Source organism: Anastrepha ludens, chromosome 2, assembly GCF_028408465.1.
Source record: "Anastrepha ludens isolate Willacy chromosome 2, idAnaLude1.1, whole genome shotgun sequence".
In the NCBI taxonomy this organism is placed as follows: Eukaryota; Metazoa; Arthropoda; class Insecta; order Diptera; family Tephritidae; genus Anastrepha; species Anastrepha ludens.
Window position 1 is genome coordinate 147115712 of NC_071498.1, and position 17604 is coordinate 147133315.

Sequence of the window (17604 nt, forward strand, 5' to 3'; positions counted from 1 at the left end):
ATAAAGATATCTCTAATTAAATGCAGCCTTACAGGTGTGGGTCGGTAGACACAAACAAGATTTGATTTATTTCTTGAAAGAACATTTCAACTGTTTATTTTTCAAATATATTAGCCATTTTAGGTTTCAGAGTTTGCTTTCGCGCTATTTTACATACATACATATATGTATTTTGTATATATAAAAATTTATATAATAAAGTTCGTTTAAGTGTAAGTAAGGTAGGTGTGGGACTTTTGTTTTGCTAACTACAAACTACATTACGGTATTTTAACACTATTTTACGTGGTAGTAATAGCTTAGTTACACATAGATAATTCTATAAAATCTCTTTAAATACTTTTCATACCAAATGAAGAAATTAAATTAGCAGCTCTTACTTACTAACTAAAGTTGCTTTAAAAATACAGTTGGAGATAGGTCATTAGTCAAATGAAAATCATTTGGACATTGGGGCAAAGTCAAATACAACAGTAACAACCCATTGATACACTATTCCATCCTGGCTTAAATCGGTATCAAGTGAGCACTCGGAAGCCTTATATGTGAATAGGTACATGATCCAGCAGCTGTGCTCGGTCTGGAAAGACGGCCGAACACATCTCGCACTCAAAATAACGTTGTTTGCGCTCGGGCTGCTCTGCAGCCGCTGGTGCAGTGGATGATGAGGCTGATACCGCTGTGGTGGTCGCAACCGAAGTGACGCCATCAGTCGGCGACAGTGAAGAGAAAGATGAATCGTTGTTGGTCGTAAGTGAGCCGCTGCCATTTGATTTGGAGAAACCATCTATGCTATAGGAGGAAGAATATATGGGGGTTCTTTGGCTATTCATGGAACTTTCGCGTTTATCCCTTCTGTTGTTCCTGGCTTTTCTATTCTTCGAACTGCTGCCATTACTACTCTCGGTTGGCGTACTACGCTTTTGTGCACGCGATGCACCATTCACTGGCAAATCAGGCTCAAACTCGAGGTATTTTCGATTCATAGTACCGGTACGATGGCGCACAGTGCGTGTGTGGCGGCGTTCGTTGCTGCTGCCGCTGGCGCTTCCACTGCTTACACCCACGCCAGCAGTGGCGCTGGCACCAACCACAATCTCGCGCAAATCTGGCGATGTTGGTTCGATTTTAATCATATTATGTTGCTCCTCTTCGAGGAATTGCGTGGATGATTCACTAATGAAGCGGTGGCGCTCGGTGCGATCGCATTTAATAGGTGAACGCAAAATATCTTCCAGATCGTTAACTATGCTGGGATTGAATTTCTCATAGGCTTCTTTGCGCAGCATGGCGGTGCCACCAAGAAAATGTGTGTCATACAGATCGATATTCCGTGACGAGCTCGTGCGATGTGTGTTGTAGTGTGTACGCTGCTGGTGATGCTGCTGATGTTGGTAATTTTCGGCACCCTCTTCCTTGATGCGTGGCGGGCTCGAGCTGATCTGTTTGGGCAACTCAGTGGCTGGTGAAATAATTTCGTAGTCGTCGACGATTGTTGTGGATGGGCGCAACAAATCCAGGCCACTATTTTCTTTTTGCGTTACAATCGCCTTAGAGCGTTTACGCCCACCTTCATTACTGCCGACAGACCACTTTTCGGTATGAATCATGCGCGGACGCGTTACTTTGGATGACGAAGTTTTTTCAGGTCGTTTGCGTTCTTTGTTGGCGCTATAGTTCTTGTTAATATGTACTTCCTGCGTGCGCTGCGAGCCACCACTATTCAGCTCGCCACCCGATCTGTACCGCGACCTGCGTTCCTCGGTATCCGCATGTGAAGACCCCACCACGAGCGTGTCGATGCTTTGCAAAGTGTTTTCTAAATTCGATAGCAAGGAGTTGGAGTTGATGAGCTTCGTTTGCCATAATGTGTCCGAGTTGCTGCCAGTTGATTTATAGCGCGGCTTTCTAGACCGTTCCATAAGCAGGTCATTATCAGGCAAAATGACTTCGTTCATCAACGATTTCTCAACGCTGCTTTTAGCTTTTCCACGCTTTGCTTTTGAAGTTAACTTGGTAGCAGCAGGGGGATCTGCAATGCCTAACAGATCATCCACATTGTCCATATCAAGGTCCATATCTGAGATTTCAATGTCACTGCCATTGGCATTTTGCTGACTCTCACTGCGTAAGCGCGCGATTTCGTGCGGTTTCAGCTTTCGCCGCCGTTTGTACTTACGTGGGCCGGTCTAAAAATAAAATATGATTATTTATATATTTTGAATTTACACTTTTGTAATTCAGGTATGTCTTACCACCGGCTGTCGCTGCATAGCCGTATTCATATCGCTATGTTGTATTAGATGCTGCACCAGGTCACTTGAGGACGACATCTCCATGGAGCAAACTGTGCAGTAGTAAGTGTTGCGTTTCGCATCCAAGCCCGAGTGATGTGATCGTATATGTTCGCGTAGCACCACACGTTGGTTGAATGCACGCGAGCACACTGAGCAGGCGTAGGGTTTCTCGCCCGTGTGAATGCGTTCGTGTTTGCGCAGCGTTCCGCCATCGGCGAAAGCCTTCCAACAGAAACGACAACCGTATGGCCTTTCGCCGGTGTGTATGCGTACATGTATTTGTTGCGAGCTCCGTGAACCAAACGTTTTGCCGCACTCATGACATGGAAACATTTTGCCCGAAGAGTTAGTATGCGAGTGGCGGTGATTGGAAAGACTGCGCCCATCAGGAAACTCTTCGTGGCAGACATCACAGATCACAGACTTGTCACGATGAGAGGCCATATGTCGCTTCAAACGCGCTTTATTGTGAAAGTTTTTGCCACATTTTGAACAGGAGTGGCATTTTTCGCGTGAATGATCCCATGCATGTTTTATTAAAGCCTTGCGATCGCGGCACTCTTTGCCACAGAGGATGCACGAGTTGGGCGTCATATCGTGTGGGTGTAGAGTCTGCAAGTGACGCTTGATTGTCAGCTCCTCAAAAAACGTTTCGCCACATAGAACACATCTGTGCAATTGGAGTAGAAATTGTGAGATTTCTTAGTAAATTATCTATCATACAAAAATTCACATACTTAAATGGTGGATAGCGCGCATGAATTTCAGCGTGTGCCAATAGATCCAACGCTTCGGCAAATGTTTCGCCACAAGTGTTGCAACAATGTCGGTCTTTGTCATTCTCCATGTCAGCTTCAGCTCTGGTTTTTGTGTGGGTTTTGGAGTGTCTGCGAAGCAAATCTTCGCGGTGAAAAGACATGCCACATTCGCTGCAGTAGAATTCGCCATGCAAACGCTCCGATTCCGATTCACTTTGCGTGTCCTCCCCTTCCGCTTCATCTGGATCATACTCTGAATTGCTGTCTTCGAACTGATGCGTTTTTAGGTGCTCCTGGAGATTGGCTGCATCCCAAAACATCTCATTACACTGACTGCACTCATGCGGCTGATCGTCACGATGATTCTAAATAATAAAAAAAAAAAATGCATTTTAATTGTGTAAATTTTCAGAGTTCTACTGCAAACAATAAAAAAAAAACATATATGCATCAGATATTAAACACAATCACTCCACTCGTAACATAAAATGTTTCTTTGCATTGACTTCTTGCAAGTATTCTGTTAAGCGTTTTACTACTCTCACCTTTGTATGTGCGAGCAATGCCTTCTCGCGCGCAAATGCCAAACCGCATTGTTGGCAGACAAACGGTTTACTCTCATCGATAACAGGAAATCTCTCTTGAGGTGTTGGCGATTGGTTTTGGCTGAACTTTACCACAGCAGTGGATGCTTGAAGTTGCTGACAGTCTTCGTAAGCGGCAGCAGTTATGTTTGCGTTCACCGCCTCTTCCAGATCATTTGGCAGAGGCTCATTCAGGACATAGCTTTCTTCTTTTGGCTTTAACCGACTAATACGTCCGCGTCCCACTGTCGTCGAGGTTGAGGTAGATGAGCTGTTACCGCTAGCATTATGCGGTTTGCGCACTGATTTAGCGCTACGTTGCAATGAATTAATTTGTGTAGTCCAGTCCTGTTCGTAGTAATGATCAATAGGCTGCCGTGCTTGTTGTTGTTCCTGCTCCACAAAGTTCATAACTACGGAGTACGGAAATACGGAAATAAAGTATTATTTTACCTGTTGACCTAAACAAGTTACTCACATTCTGCATCCAATTCAGGATCTGGTGCGTCGGCATGTTCTTTTAAATGATTTATCAAATCAGACCGACGAAAAAAGCGTGACGTGCACAATTTGCACAGATGTGGTCTATCGTTCTGGTGTGCAACAATGTGATTCATCAAACTTGTCTTCTTACGAAAGCGTCTGCTGCAAAAATCACATGGGTAGGGCCGGAGCGCTGTGTATTCATCCTGCACAGTGGGTAGAGGTACTTCCATATCAAGCATAACCTGCGAACCAGAACAAATTATCTGATCTGCTGGTATTTCCACACTAAAAGTAAAATTTGAAGTATTTTTTTAATGTATTTTGTTACTGAAAGCACTGCTACCTACCGTTCCTCGCCCTGATGTTGTACCCAGTCATCTGTTATCACTTCTTCGGTTACCATTTGTGGTGTATTGTCGACATAATTTTCAACAAATCCTCCACCGGTATCTTCCTGCACATGGGTTAATCCATTGGAAGCTAAAACTGCCGCCGCTGCTTGTTGCAATGCCTCGGCACAATCAATGCCAGCAGTTGCGGCTACAACAACGGCACCATTATCGTCAGTAGTGTCACCAATAATCTCCGTTACCATTTGCCCATCGCGTGCCATGAAGATTAAATTTTCAGCCGCTATTTGATCGATATCAACCTCGTTTGGAACATTTCCATCATTATCATCGGTGCCAGAGACTAGGTGATAGGTGGCACGACTTTCACCAACGACACCATTAGCAAGTAGCTCTTCTTCGGATGGAACTTGTGGTTTCACGATCAACTGTCCACCGGCAGTTTTCAAGTCTTCAGGATTTCCTTCTATCCATTGTATTTCAAATGTTTGTCTGTCCATAACTCCACTCTGATACTAACGCCACTTTAATTTTACTTTAAACTCTGTAATAAATAAAATGTTTCGATATCAATTTCGCGTTTCACCAAATTTTTAATTATCCAGTCCCCTACTGAGCACTGGACAAAAAATCAACCACGAGACAATACTAAAGTTGCCAATTATTTGAAAACAAAATCCCTTCTCAAACGCAAACAAACTGGACTAACTAACTTTTCCCATAATCGGAATCCCTAATAGAAATAATCCCGTAATTAAACTCCAGTTATAGATATTTTTTTTTAAATAATAATATAATGATACTAAGGCATTTAACAAAGTTCTGTTGTTTTACTTTTATTTAAAATTTCTTATGCAATCACTACGGTAACACTGCACATTCTTCCAGTCGCAGTTATAGCACATCGCACAGCCTTATCACACAGTGGTCTCTTTCTTGCACTACTTTATCGACAATGGCTGCCGATTAATAAATTCGAACTGCATATCATCGGCTACCCGACCCTACTAACCAATTTCCAACCCAATTTAATCGAACAAAAATTCCAATTCCAAACAAAATTTACGAGGTTATGTCCAAATGAGGTTAAGGTGGTTTATTTATTTACACTTTTTACAAGTTCATTTGCCGCTTACTATGCACCGAAGCAATATAACAATCAAACAAGTGAGCACATAATAAATCATTTGCCAGGTGTAAAAGACATGGATCGGGCGAAGTCGTACGCGATTACATCACAGCACTAAGATAAAATTCTGAAAAATTACACCAATTCCCTGTACTTGAAGCGAACACTTTCGGAGTATCACTTTTTCGGTAGCCTAGACGAGTTAAAAAAATTGCGCGCTTATAAGAGCAATATACATAGTATTACTTTGCCTCTGAGCATTGAAACCAATTAAATCTGAATTTTCTCAAACACACAATGCACACAAATGACCCACCATCTACTCCAATGCAATTTATTGAATACGCCAAAACGGGGCGAACGGTGAATAGTACTGGCCTACGCTGCCTACTGAAGGTGTAGCAATATTGCCATATCGCACATGAATAAATATTCCGATAACAAAATTTCGCGGTTTTTGTGACGTGCTCTTTTATGACAGAATGCGAATTTTTACCACACAAGACTAAAAATTTTCCTAATTTTTAAATAAGAGTTTTTATTCTTTTTGTCGGGAAATTTTTATATGTAACTAATTAAGATTGATAAAATTGCAGAGCAAACCACATTTATAACGACTGTTCAACTTAACGTTAAGTCCGCGATATGGCGTCCGTGGTACATACATGGAATGGTTGCAATAATGTCATCAAGGAAAATATGCCCAGAATTTTGTGTTTTGCAAATAGCTGTAATAGCTGGTACCACCAAACATTTTCGGGCATCAATGCAAAGGATTTTACAAGGATTATGGCTAATCTTAGGAAAGAAGTTCAAATGGTGCTCGAATAACTTCAACATGAGGCTAGCATAATTGTGTCTGATGATCTAGGCTACGATAAAGCCTGTAACGAGCCTATAACAAGTAAACTAGAGAGTATATTTAATAAGTAGTTTTCAGGATTTAAAAATAATTTCGGAAGATCACTGATCAACATCAAATCTAAACTTGAGAGCATTTCTAAAAATAAGCCAGGTCTAGAGAACAAGTTAAAAGTAATGGCTGGTGTGGTTGTTGTAACAGCATAAATACTCCCCATACACATACGGGGTGTGCTGCGGAATTGGCAATCCTTGGCCGGATATACATAAATTCGGGTCGTTTCGGTTACGCAGAACCGACTGTCGTGAGAATGTAACGTGGCTGGTGATACCGCTAATCTTGATAATACTGTTGCTGAAAAGGAGCGAAAAAGATGTAAGCGAATATGGGAAGCGATTAACGTAGAAAATTTTCTGGCAACTAGCCCCAATAGTTTTTGGAGTTCTAGAAAAAAAACAAGCACTGCAATGATGCTGATATTTCGCCAACAATGATTTGTGAAGAGTTCACCGCGAGCCAATAATAAAACTTTTTTGTTTAACTTTTCAATTGCATATATACGAAACCTGATGACCCCGCAACCTAAATAAATAATTGGCGCGTGTTTGGCCGAGCTTCTCCTCCTCTTTGTGGTGTACGACTTGATATCGTTCCACAAATGGAGGGACTTACAGTTTTAAGCTGATATTTAAGGATATAGTTTTTTATGAGGACCTTTTTCATGGCAGAAACGCACTCGGAGGTTTGCCATTGCCTGCAGAGGGACGAACACTATTAGAAACAACTTTTTCTAGTTTTTGATGTTCATGCACGGAGATTCGAACCTACGCACATGCGTATGGTAGTCACGCATCAACTATTCGGTCACGGCTGTCCATGCAACTTACAATATGAAAAATAATACTAAAGATGAAAGCATATCCGAATTTGAAGTACGATTTGATGACGTATTCAACCAATTCACACTTCTAAATGTCAGTAAACGTGTTGGACCTGATAGCTAATATTCTTCTTAAAACTAATTAATGAAGACAGCACCAAATCATCACATGGCCAGCCGGCGCAAACACTGAATATTCATGCGCTTCACTATGTCCACATCGTTGTAGAGCTCAGACAGCTCTAGGTATATTCGGCAGTAGTATTTATCGCCAAGAGGACCGAAGATTTTCCGAAGTATACCCCAAGCGGCGGTATCAGTCTGCGACACAGCCGACGCCTCAACGCCATAGAGTAGCACGGGCAAGATGAGTGTTAGTTTTGTCGGGCGAAAGAGGTCTCTCTCTATTTATTTGCTTACTCAGGATATAGTAGCACCTATTAGCAAGCGTGATTCGTCGGTTCATCTCCAGGCTGACTTTGTTTGCTGTTGGGACGGCGGTACCAGTATATGTATTTAAATTCCTTGACAATTTTAAAAATATAGCTGCCTGCTAAAATTCTGGATCCACAATGCCGTGCATCTTTGCTAGTGGACAGCACATACTTCGTCTTGCCCTCGTTAACTGCCAGAGGCACTCTAGGAGGAAGTTTTCGTGCGCAGAAGTGCATGCAAGTGGGGTAAGCCTCTCATCGTCATTCACATGGGAGTGGCTAGGTCTATTATTTTAGATTTATTTATTTTAGTACTATTATTTAGTAGATGGCAGACTATCTTCCGCTGAACACATTACCCACATTTCTCTATGAGCATATCGTGCCCTTGGATTCATGTACAGATGTGTGCAGAATTTTAAGAAAGAGAAAATACTCCTCATACTATAATATTTTCTACATTCGTGAACCCTAACTTAAATATTGCCACATTGTTTGGTCCCCATCTGTTCCACTCGGTACATGGTTTTAAGAGGAGATGCTGTTCATGGAGAAATAGAGACGGAGGCTTGGCCTTGTCTACCGAGGCGCCACCGCTATTAGAAAGAACCTTTTCTATAATTTGATGCTTGCGAACCTTGGCGCTACCGAATGGTAATCTCGCACCAACTCATTCGGCTACAGCAACAACGTTTATACATATTGCATTCCTATTATGCACAATAATAGCGTACCCGGACCGGGATTGATAACGGTTATTTTTTTTCAAGCGCGGGATATAGCCGCTGGTCTAATTCTGGCACGGAAAAATTGTCTTTATAAAAAAACGTTTACCATTCGGAGGCGGCCCAAAATTGTAGGTTCCTTCATTTGCGGAACAACATCAAGGCACACGCCGTAATGTGGAGGAGGAGCTCTTCCAAACACCTAAAAAAGGATTTGTGCCATTTATGTATGTACATATATAATTTTTCATCAATTTTCTTATTATCTGTGCAGTTAATTTTTCCAATAAATATTTAAGAATGGGAAAGGTATTATTATTACTTTTCCAAAGCTGCACTTGGTTTTGTAAAGGGTCAAAAGGCCCTTTAATTGCTATCGTAATTATTATCGTAGAACTGACCTTTGAGCTTCGATAACTCCTTCATTTTTAATTTCCCGTCAAAATTGATCAGCATAAAAAGTGTCATCGTTGTTTTTGTTTTTTTTTCTAGTAAAACGGTGCCTATTTCAAACGGTGCCGATTAGTAAAAAAGGGTTCGGTAGTTTTACATATTGACAATATTGACATCTGGACATTGATTTTACTTTTGATTAGATTGTTAATTTAAATTGAGTATAGGTTTAATGTATTTAAAGTTTTCTTCTGTTCGCCATTTCCCCGCTCGCTATCTCTATGCCCGATTAACTTCACGAAAAATTTGCATGCGAAAGCAACAAGAAAATTATCGAGTAAGATTCGCCGCTGGCGAGTATGGCTATAGGTCATTAGGCTGATATACCGCACTGCCTTACCAACATATATAATTTACGGCAGTTCTCTTCCCGCATTGCCGACATATGTTCATTTGTACCAGTTGCTTCATCTATTCGCCACTTGCTAACTCTTGGCGAAAAGAAGAGGCCTTTTTATGTCCATAAATATCGCAATTTTCCACGAAATGATGTCGATAACAAAGTTCTGATGGTTCTTGTCTGGGGTTTGTGGCAGGAGGTGTGAAGTGTGAATACATAAATTGTAATATTTGAAGCATCCACCTGGATACAGATCAGGCACCTGAAGTGATGAATTTTTGTTTTTATTATAAGGCAAATAAGCACACTTGGAATCTAATACAACGGTTTGAATTTATACTTGACAAATATAGTTCAAACATCATAATAAATACGTTCAAGATAAAAAAGGTGAATATATGGAAATAGAGGGTTTATGTAACAGCAAGAGCTCTGACAATTCGTACGAAAAGTAGATATGCGGTCCTTCAATGAGGCAAACATTCATCTAAAGAAATTTTCACACGTGTCGTAAAGAAGGCCGAAGACTTTTGGAATAGATCTTGTATGAACGTCGATGGTTTAATGCTGTTAAATACCATTTAATAAAAGCGAAACAATTATATATTTATGTGCCTCCGTCTCTAAGAACACATCACATAAAAAATCTCCTATTCTCGGCTCATTAGAGGATTTTCTTAAAATGTAATAAATCATATATAGACCAATTTAATTCTTGCTTACTTACTGGGCGTGGACAGAACAATTATTCTGCATTTGGTCCAAGCAGCTCACAACTTCCGGGCTTCGCCCAAGTATGCTCTGGATAACTTCCGAACATCCGTTTGGGAGTGAGCTAATGTGAGAAGGCGAATCAATCCAGGATATCTGGTTGTGCGCTGGATTTTTGATACGGATACGATCTAAAGATTACGATTTGAGGGCATGCATTCTAGTGCACTCCGGTCCCTTAATGGGGAAGGTGCCTCTGCCCGGCTGGTTAATGCCTTCGTGAGAGCATAGGGTGACATCACTACCATTCAAGAGATGCGATGGACGGGACACGGTAAGAAGAGCATTGGACTTAACGACTTCTACTACAGCTGCCATGTAAAGGAGGGAGCTGGATTCATTGTGGGAGAGAAACTTCATCGCCAAGCCCTTTCGTTCACTCCAGTGGACGAGAGTCTCGCTATAAACCGTATCAAAGTGAGATTCTTAAACCTCTCGTTCATTTGCGCCCACGTCCCGTCTTCTATGAGCGCTTGGAACGTTCATATAAGTGCTGGCCCCGCACGACACAAAAACTGTACTTGGTGACTTCAATGCCAGGATTGGCAAGAAGGGAATTTTGGCTCTCGCAGTCGGAAAAATCAGCCTACACAACGAAACATCCGGTAACGGACAAAGAGGTTGATCGACTTCACCGGGGCTCGAAACGTGGTAGGCTGCAGCACCAGATCCCAGCATAAAAAGATACACCGAAAATGAGCAACCAGATCGATAATGTTGCGATAGATGGAAGACATGCTTTTAGTGTTTTAGATGTACTCGTACGTACGATCCGATAACCCAACATCGACTCTAATCATTACCTTGTTGAGGCCAAATTATGCATACACCTCTGTGCAGCACAATACGTACATCTAACTACATATAGAATGTTCGACATCGAAAAGCTGCTATCGCAACAGAGAGCCAGGAGATTCGCAACTCGGCTCTCTCTTCTGCCCAACAATCCAGCATGTACGAGCAATGGATCAACATTTTTCCTTCTTTGCGTACCAAAGCCGACGAAGAAATCGAATTTCGGCGTGCACGAAAAAACAATTGGTGCGACGAGGATGTGTCATGCTGCCGCACAAAGAAAAGATGCTGTCTATAGAGCCACGCTGCGATCGGGGCAACGCGAGCCATGTGGGATCGCTACCGAGAGCTAAGAAAGGAAGAGCGACGTACTATTTGAAAGAAGAAACGAGAGGTCGAAATACGTGAGTGCGAGGAGCTAAAGTGCTGGCCAATAAGTACAACGCCCGAAAATTCTACCAGAAAGGTAGAAAGGTACGGCTTACAAAAGGTTTCAACACCGGGCGCTCTCCTGTAAGAACAAAGACGGCGATCTGGTGACTGACATCCAGAGTTTACTTAAATTACGGAGGGAACACTTCTCAAACTTGTTAAGCAGTGACAGCTGCGCATGTCACAGAGAATGTGAAGATCCCGATACCCCAATCGTTGACGACAGAACTGTCGTTCCGCTACCCGACCGTAACGAGGTAAGAAGAGCGATAACGCGGCTAAAGAACAACAAAGCCGCGGGAGCCAACGGACTGTCGGCTGAAATGTTAAAACATGGCGGTGAGGAACTGGTAACGTGCATGCATCAGCTTCTATGCAAAATATGGTCGAATGAAAACATGCCTGCCAATTGGAGTTTAAGTGTGCTCTGTCCAATCTACAAGTCCGGGTGATTCTGCAATCTGTGCCAATTATCGTGGGACTTGGCTTCTAAATATAGCCTACAAGGTTCTTCCAGATGCAGAGGAAGGCCTCCTCTGGGTTGGAAAGATCAGCTAGAGAAGGACTTGGCTTCACTGGCGCCGGTTACCTCGAGAAAGAAACGACTGGCGCGCTTTGTTAAACTCGGTCACAATCGCGTGAGCGTTTATCGCGCCAATCAGGAAGAAGAAAATGCTTTGCTCCCATTTGGGAGCCATGTCGTATATTTTCTCGAAGCTACTCAGCAATTCGTAATATTTCCATAAACAATTGTTTTCAATCTCGTTAAAAACTATTTTAAATACTTTTAATTAATTTAAATAAATCTTATACATTTTCAAAGACTTTCTATGGGATCACATATTGTACGATCTCACTTTTAACTTGACGCGCTCCTGATAATACATCTTAGATCAATAAATTCTTGCAATCTGTTATCTTGAGTTACATACATATCTATAAAAAAATATATAACTTCATTATTGCTTTATATCTAGAAAATGCTAAGCTACTCTATATTTTTACATCCATAGATACATAAATACCTTAAGAACTACTTCACTTATTTCCATATTTTCACATGGAATTGATAAACTCCACTGACCTCTACTTACACAAACGATAAAGTTATTTGAAAAACATTTTCGCTCTACACAAATCACCTCTTTGTTCTTCCGCTTTGATGCAAAAGAATGCGGTCAACTCCAAATGCCGTTGCCGCAAGAATTAGGAGCGATGACGACTTTCGCACATTGTACGATATTTCGCATATGCGCATACCTCGATGGATAGTGAGTGCAATGCCACAAGAAGCCGCTGCTGGTGCAACTTGCAAATGCGTATGTATGTATGTACGCATATAGCACATCAGCAACATCTTTGCAATTTATCTGCTCATCCGAAGGAAGAAGAGCATAACACTTTAACATAGCATATCACACTCTCAACGAGCCAACAACACACATGCGACAGCATGGCCGAATGAGTAATCGTGCAAAAGGCGCGCGCGATGAGAGTACGCCATTGTCAGCGCCATATTGAGATAGCGATCGCAAACCGCTACAAAGACGGTGGCAAACAGTAGTCCACGAGCAACGTAAGTTGGCACGGCCGTCGAAAAAGCAGAGGCCAATTTGAATCGACGAAACCGAGCGTCGTAAACATACCGAATACAAATTCATATCGAAATGAAAACAACAACAAAAAACACACACATAGCGGGCGCAAAACGGGCGGCATAGAAAAATTAAATGTGTACGTAGATATAAACTGAGACCCGGCATAAGAAGTGAGCTGGGTGGCAGAAAGGTGTTTTGTTAGCTATTTACATATGTAGGTATGTATGTACATATGTATGTAGGTATGTAACTGACTGGGCTCTGTAAGCTAGTGAGCGCCCTAAAAGCATTCTCATAGCGGGCGCGCGCTCTGAAACTTATTTCGCCTACACTGAGGAGCGTAGTGGCGCTGAGCTATTTTCATTTTCGTTTTGGTAACGAGTAAACAGTTCGGCGTGAAACAGTTTTGTGCTTGTGGCGGGCGTGATTGAATTCTGATTTAATGAAATTGATTTAAAGTACGTACGAGTATGTAGCGAAAATATTTTCGGACGTTTTCGGAATAATTAAAAACGAAATAAGTGACCACAAAAACAAGTGCATAGTGCAGAAAAAAGCTCTCGCAGGCAGAAAGGGACTCTCGTTCATTTTTTTTTGTGTGCTATTTGGTGTGAAAATCTGTTGTACTTTCGGGATGAAAGAATCAAAAATGAAAATATAACAAAAACAAAAAAAAAAAAAATTACTCTAAAACAAATACAGTGCATTTGTAGTTCAAAAGCAGAAGGGAGCGTGAAAAAAATATAAATCTTTGCAGCAGAAATGTTATGAGTTTTTCCCAAGAGTAAAAAAAATAGGTGCGTATTTATTTGTCAGAAAATTCAAAAAAAAAAGGTATTTATAAGGTAGTTATAACTTATAATGAATTAAAAAGAGCTGAATAAGTTAAAATGAGGAACACCTATGTGAATGTATTAAAAAATAATAATATTGCAGGGGACATGCAAAAGATCAGACCAAGCTTCCGTTGTAATTTTGTTGTACTTCTTGTTGTTGTTGTAAAAATAGAGGATTCTGCAGACTAATGACTGTCATAATCAACAGAAAGTATTTATGGTTTTTGCAATTTAATTAAAATTCGATTCAGGACCTGCTGCTGGTAAATCCTCTATAATGACTCGCACTTTTTTTAAACAAATCATTTTTATTTGTTCAAAGTCTGCACTTTCTACGATATGAAGTGAATTAAAATTTTTGTTTTTTAACTAATAACTTTAAAGTAAGTTTCTTGAAAATTTCCTTCGCTTTTGACTTTATTGAGTCTATAAAAAACAAGTTTGTGAAATATGTAGTTGATACTGGGGTGCATAATAACGTTATTTTTAACAATTAACAAATTAAATTTGGTTTTTGCTGAAGTAATTGATATTATCAATGTTAAGCGTGTAACAAAAATAAATTGTTTCAATAATTATAAAAAAAAATATCAACAAATATTTAACCATGATGGAGTCGCAAAATATTATATTATAAAAAATAAAAATATTAGAAAAAAATGTTATTTCAGCTGTTTCAATAAGTGGCTTATCCAAATAATATTATATAGTATAGATTTATCTAGTAAGAGGTGTTATTTTGATATTCAAAGAAAAATGATATTTTTAAATATGAACGATCCCATGTTTATTTCATTATAAGGAAGGTATGCCGAAAATAACATTAGGCAAATGACCACCACGACCTACATAGCTTACAGGGCAATATCCTTTTAATGAAATTTTCCATAACCGAAGTGGCTGCCCTATGTCCTCGATATCCTCACGGAGTTCATCTTTGAGGTCTTGAATCGACCCTAAGCTGTTGACGTAGACCTTCTCTTTCACGGGGCTCCAAAGGAAAAAGTCACAAGGTGTTAAGTCACAAGATCTCGGTGGCCAATTGTGATCACCTCTTCGAGAGATAACACGGTCTGGAAACTTTTTCCGTAAAAGATCAATGGTTTCGTTGCTTGTGTGACGCGTAGCGCCGTCTTGTTGAAAACAAATGTTGTCCAGATCAATACCTACCATCCAATTCCGACCATAAAAAATTGTGAATCATCTCTCGATAGCGCAATCCATTCACCTGTAACACCTGTTATTGGAAAACTCTTTATATAACTGCGCATATTCTAAACAAAAAAAAAAAAACACAGTTCTTAAAGTTAATAATTTTTGTCGATTATTGAGGCGAAATGATCTAAATTGTCCGTAAACTTAACTTTTGAACAACTTTTGAACGTAATTCATTCACAGTCCTTAAAGGGTTGGGTACCGATTTTCACTGATGGTTCAAGTACTGACCAAAGCACAACTAGAGAATGTGTATACCTTCTGCTCAAATATGAACGAGACGTTATCAATAAAACGGTCCGCGGATAACATATGGCAAAAATACATTTTTTATTTTTTGGTAGGACTGTTATACTTACTGGCTTACATGGCAAATTTCAGCGTGATATGTCACATAGTTTGTTTTCTGTGCTACTGTAAACAAGTCAAGCTTAGGCAATGGAAACTTCCGAGTACCTGCCGGGCAAAGGTGGCGCAAAAGGTGTGGCATAAAACTATAGATCTCTCCATTTGTGGAAAAACATTAAGGCGCGCGCCACAAATAGGAGGGGGAGCTCGGTCAAACATCTAAAAAGGACCAATCCTGTGTATTTGGCGGAATTTGAGCTGCTAATATTCGATCAAGCGCTTGGTCCTGATCTCTACTTTCAATAATGCTTTGAACTTCTAACAAAACTACTTAAGTTGACGTAGGACTTTCTACCCAGCGAACACGAAACTTCTGAGTTCTAATCTTATATTGAAATTAAAAATCATTTCAAGTCTGGATTTAAGAATAAGTCTTAATAAAAGTTGTATAAAAATAGTATTTATTTTATATTTATATTATCAATTTAAAAGCAAACCTCAATCATGTCTGTTGTTGTTGTTTTTGTAGCAGTAATAGAAGCCCCGTCAGTGTAGGGTATATCACCGGTCGTCTTCGTCTAGCTCATCTAAAGGCAGGCCTAGGAAACTTGCTGTTTCGAAAGGTTGGGTGTTAGATGAGTAGGTTTTAAAGGGCATGTGAAAAGATGGTTAGTGTCGTGCGGGGTGCCTTCATATGCCGGACATATGTTTGGTATGTCGGGGTCAATTCTGGATAAGTAGGAGTTTAATCTGCTACAATATCCAGAACGTAATTGTGCCAGTGTTACGCGGGTCTCACGGGGAAGCTGGAGCTCTTCATCTGCTGTAGGTGGTTGTTGGACTCCGATTACGGCATTCGGTGGACGAGAGATTAAGAAGGTGGTAACGATCTCCCGGTGAATGTCGTTTAATATCCGTCTAAACACTGTCTGGTCCAGCAGATGTCCTGTCCTGTCTCATCGAAGTAGTTTAAAAGGTGTCTCCTGACGTGCCTGGGAGGCGGCTTTGGCTCAAGCAGGAGTTTGCAAGGGTGAAACCTGCGGTAGCACCCTAACAGGAACTGCTTGCTAAGCAGTTTGTTGTGCTCCATTGCAGGGAGCATCTGTACCTCATTGTGAAGTTGTTGATGTCCCCCCTATCAGGAGGCAACCCGTCGCTGTCCGAATGGCAGTGTTTTGGCATGTCTGAAGATTTATTCAATGCGTGTCACTGGTTCCAGGTGACCAGACAGGCGCAGCATAGGTTAGAACCGGCCGGCCGATTGCCTTAAATGTCGATAGCAACAATTTTTTTTTCTTTGCCCCAAGTGCTGCCGGCAAGCGATTTGAGGACCTTGTTCCGATTTTGGACTTTAGTGGCGATTGCGGTTGTGTTTGCAGAGAAGGAGAGCAAGCTGTCAAAGGTTACACCCAAAATTTTGGGGTTGTTTACCGTCGGAATTGGTGTGTCGTAGACTTTTACCTTAAGGGACAGTTGGACCTCCTTTGTCCAGGTGGTAAAGAGAGTCGCCGTGGACTTAGTGGGGGAAAATTGGAGATTCCTCACAGCGAGAAAGGTCGGTTAGGTAAGTGTTCACTTTGGAGCACAGGCCATCGATGTCATTGCACGACGCCATTATTGTGCAGTCGGCAGCGTATGAGACCAGGGAGACTCCCTCTGGTGGCTGGGGGAGTTTCGAGATATAGAAGTTGAACAGCAAGAGGGAAAGGACACCATCCTGCGGTACACCTTGCTTAATGTTTCTCTGCTTTGATGTTTGGTCTCGAAAAACCACTGACGAGTGACGACCGCTCAGGTAGTTTGCGGACCACCTCTTCAGCCCTGGCGGGAGTGTCGACTGATAAACATCAGCTAATAGCGTGGAATGGCTGACAGTGTCGAAAACCTTCTTCAAGTCCAACGCTACTAGGACAAAACTCTCGCAGGGGTGGTTTTGTTTAAGTACGCGGTTTATCTAGGCATTTGCGACGGTGAGTACAGTGGTGGTGCTATGCACTCGTCGGAAACCATGCTGATGTGGGGCTGGAGCCAGGTGTTTCGTGAAGATTGGGAGTAGGAGTAGGAGGGCTTCAAATGTCTTTACTACTGGGGGAAGGAGAGTTATCGGCCGATAAGATTCACCTTGGTTGGCGGGTTCCCAGATTTCAGTAGTGGGACCTCTCCCTGCATTCCCATGGCAGCCGGTTCTACGTTACCAGAACGAGTCGGGCTTTTCCCGGCCAAGGGCTGCCGCCCCAGTAAACTAGCCAGTAGTAACTGTCTAGTTACGTCTGATGTCTGTCTCTAATGCCGCTTTGTCGAAAGACTATAG

At 41.4% G+C, this 17604-nt stretch overlaps 2 protein-coding genes across 10 annotated transcripts in view; one reads left to right on the plus strand and one right to left on the minus strand.

Moving 5' to 3' along the window:
* Window positions 1-83: 83 nt before the first annotated feature.
* LOC128855538 (uncharacterized) lies at window positions 84-9246 on the minus strand. 8 transcript variants are annotated; one of them, XM_054090513.1, is made up of 7 exons: window positions 8907-9246; window positions 4473-5019; window positions 4118-4410; window positions 3601-4052; window positions 3035-3420; window positions 2256-2967; window positions 84-2189 (listed from the first exon to the last, which is right to left on the minus strand). In XM_054090513.1, exons 2-7 carry the CDS (start codon window positions 4973-4975, stop codon window positions 540-542), a joined length of 3996 nt encoding a protein of 1331 aa, XP_053946488.1. In that variant the 5' UTR covers window positions 4976-5019; window positions 8907-9246; the 3' UTR covers window positions 84-539. The 8 variants fall into 8 exon arrangements, with proteins under 8 accessions (XP_053946488.1, XP_053946487.1, XP_053946491.1 ...); XM_054090512.1 differs by lacking the exon at window positions 8907-9246 and adding an exon at window positions 5921-6022; XM_054090516.1 differs by lacking the exon at window positions 8907-9246 and adding an exon at window positions 5851-5907.
* A 3625-nt stretch (window positions 9247-12871) lies between these two features.
* LOC128855539 (phosphoinositide 3-kinase adapter protein 1) overlaps window positions 12872-17604 on the plus strand; it is a 202447-nt gene continuing 197714 nt past the window's right edge. For both annotated transcript variants that reach the window (XM_054090521.1, XM_054090522.1), the window contains exon 1: window positions 12872-13691. The gene's annotated coding sequence lies outside the window, so the exon portion shown is untranslated. The remainder of the gene's footprint in view (window positions 13692-17604) is intronic.

Bases quoted from the DNA above. Each gene is read 5' to 3' on its own strand.
- LOC128855538 (XM_054090513.1), bottom strand. From the start codon at position 4,975: ATGGACAGACAAACATTTGAAATACAATGGATAGAAGGAAATCCTGAA. The intron at 4,053-4,117 runs GTGAGTAACTTG...CGTACTCCGTAG, and splicing joins TCCTGAATTGGATGCAGAAT to TTATGAACTTTGTGGAGCAG. The intron at 3,421-3,600 runs GTGAGAGTAGTA...TTTATTATTTAG, and splicing joins CATTGCTCGCACATACAAAG to AATCATCGTGACGATCAGCC.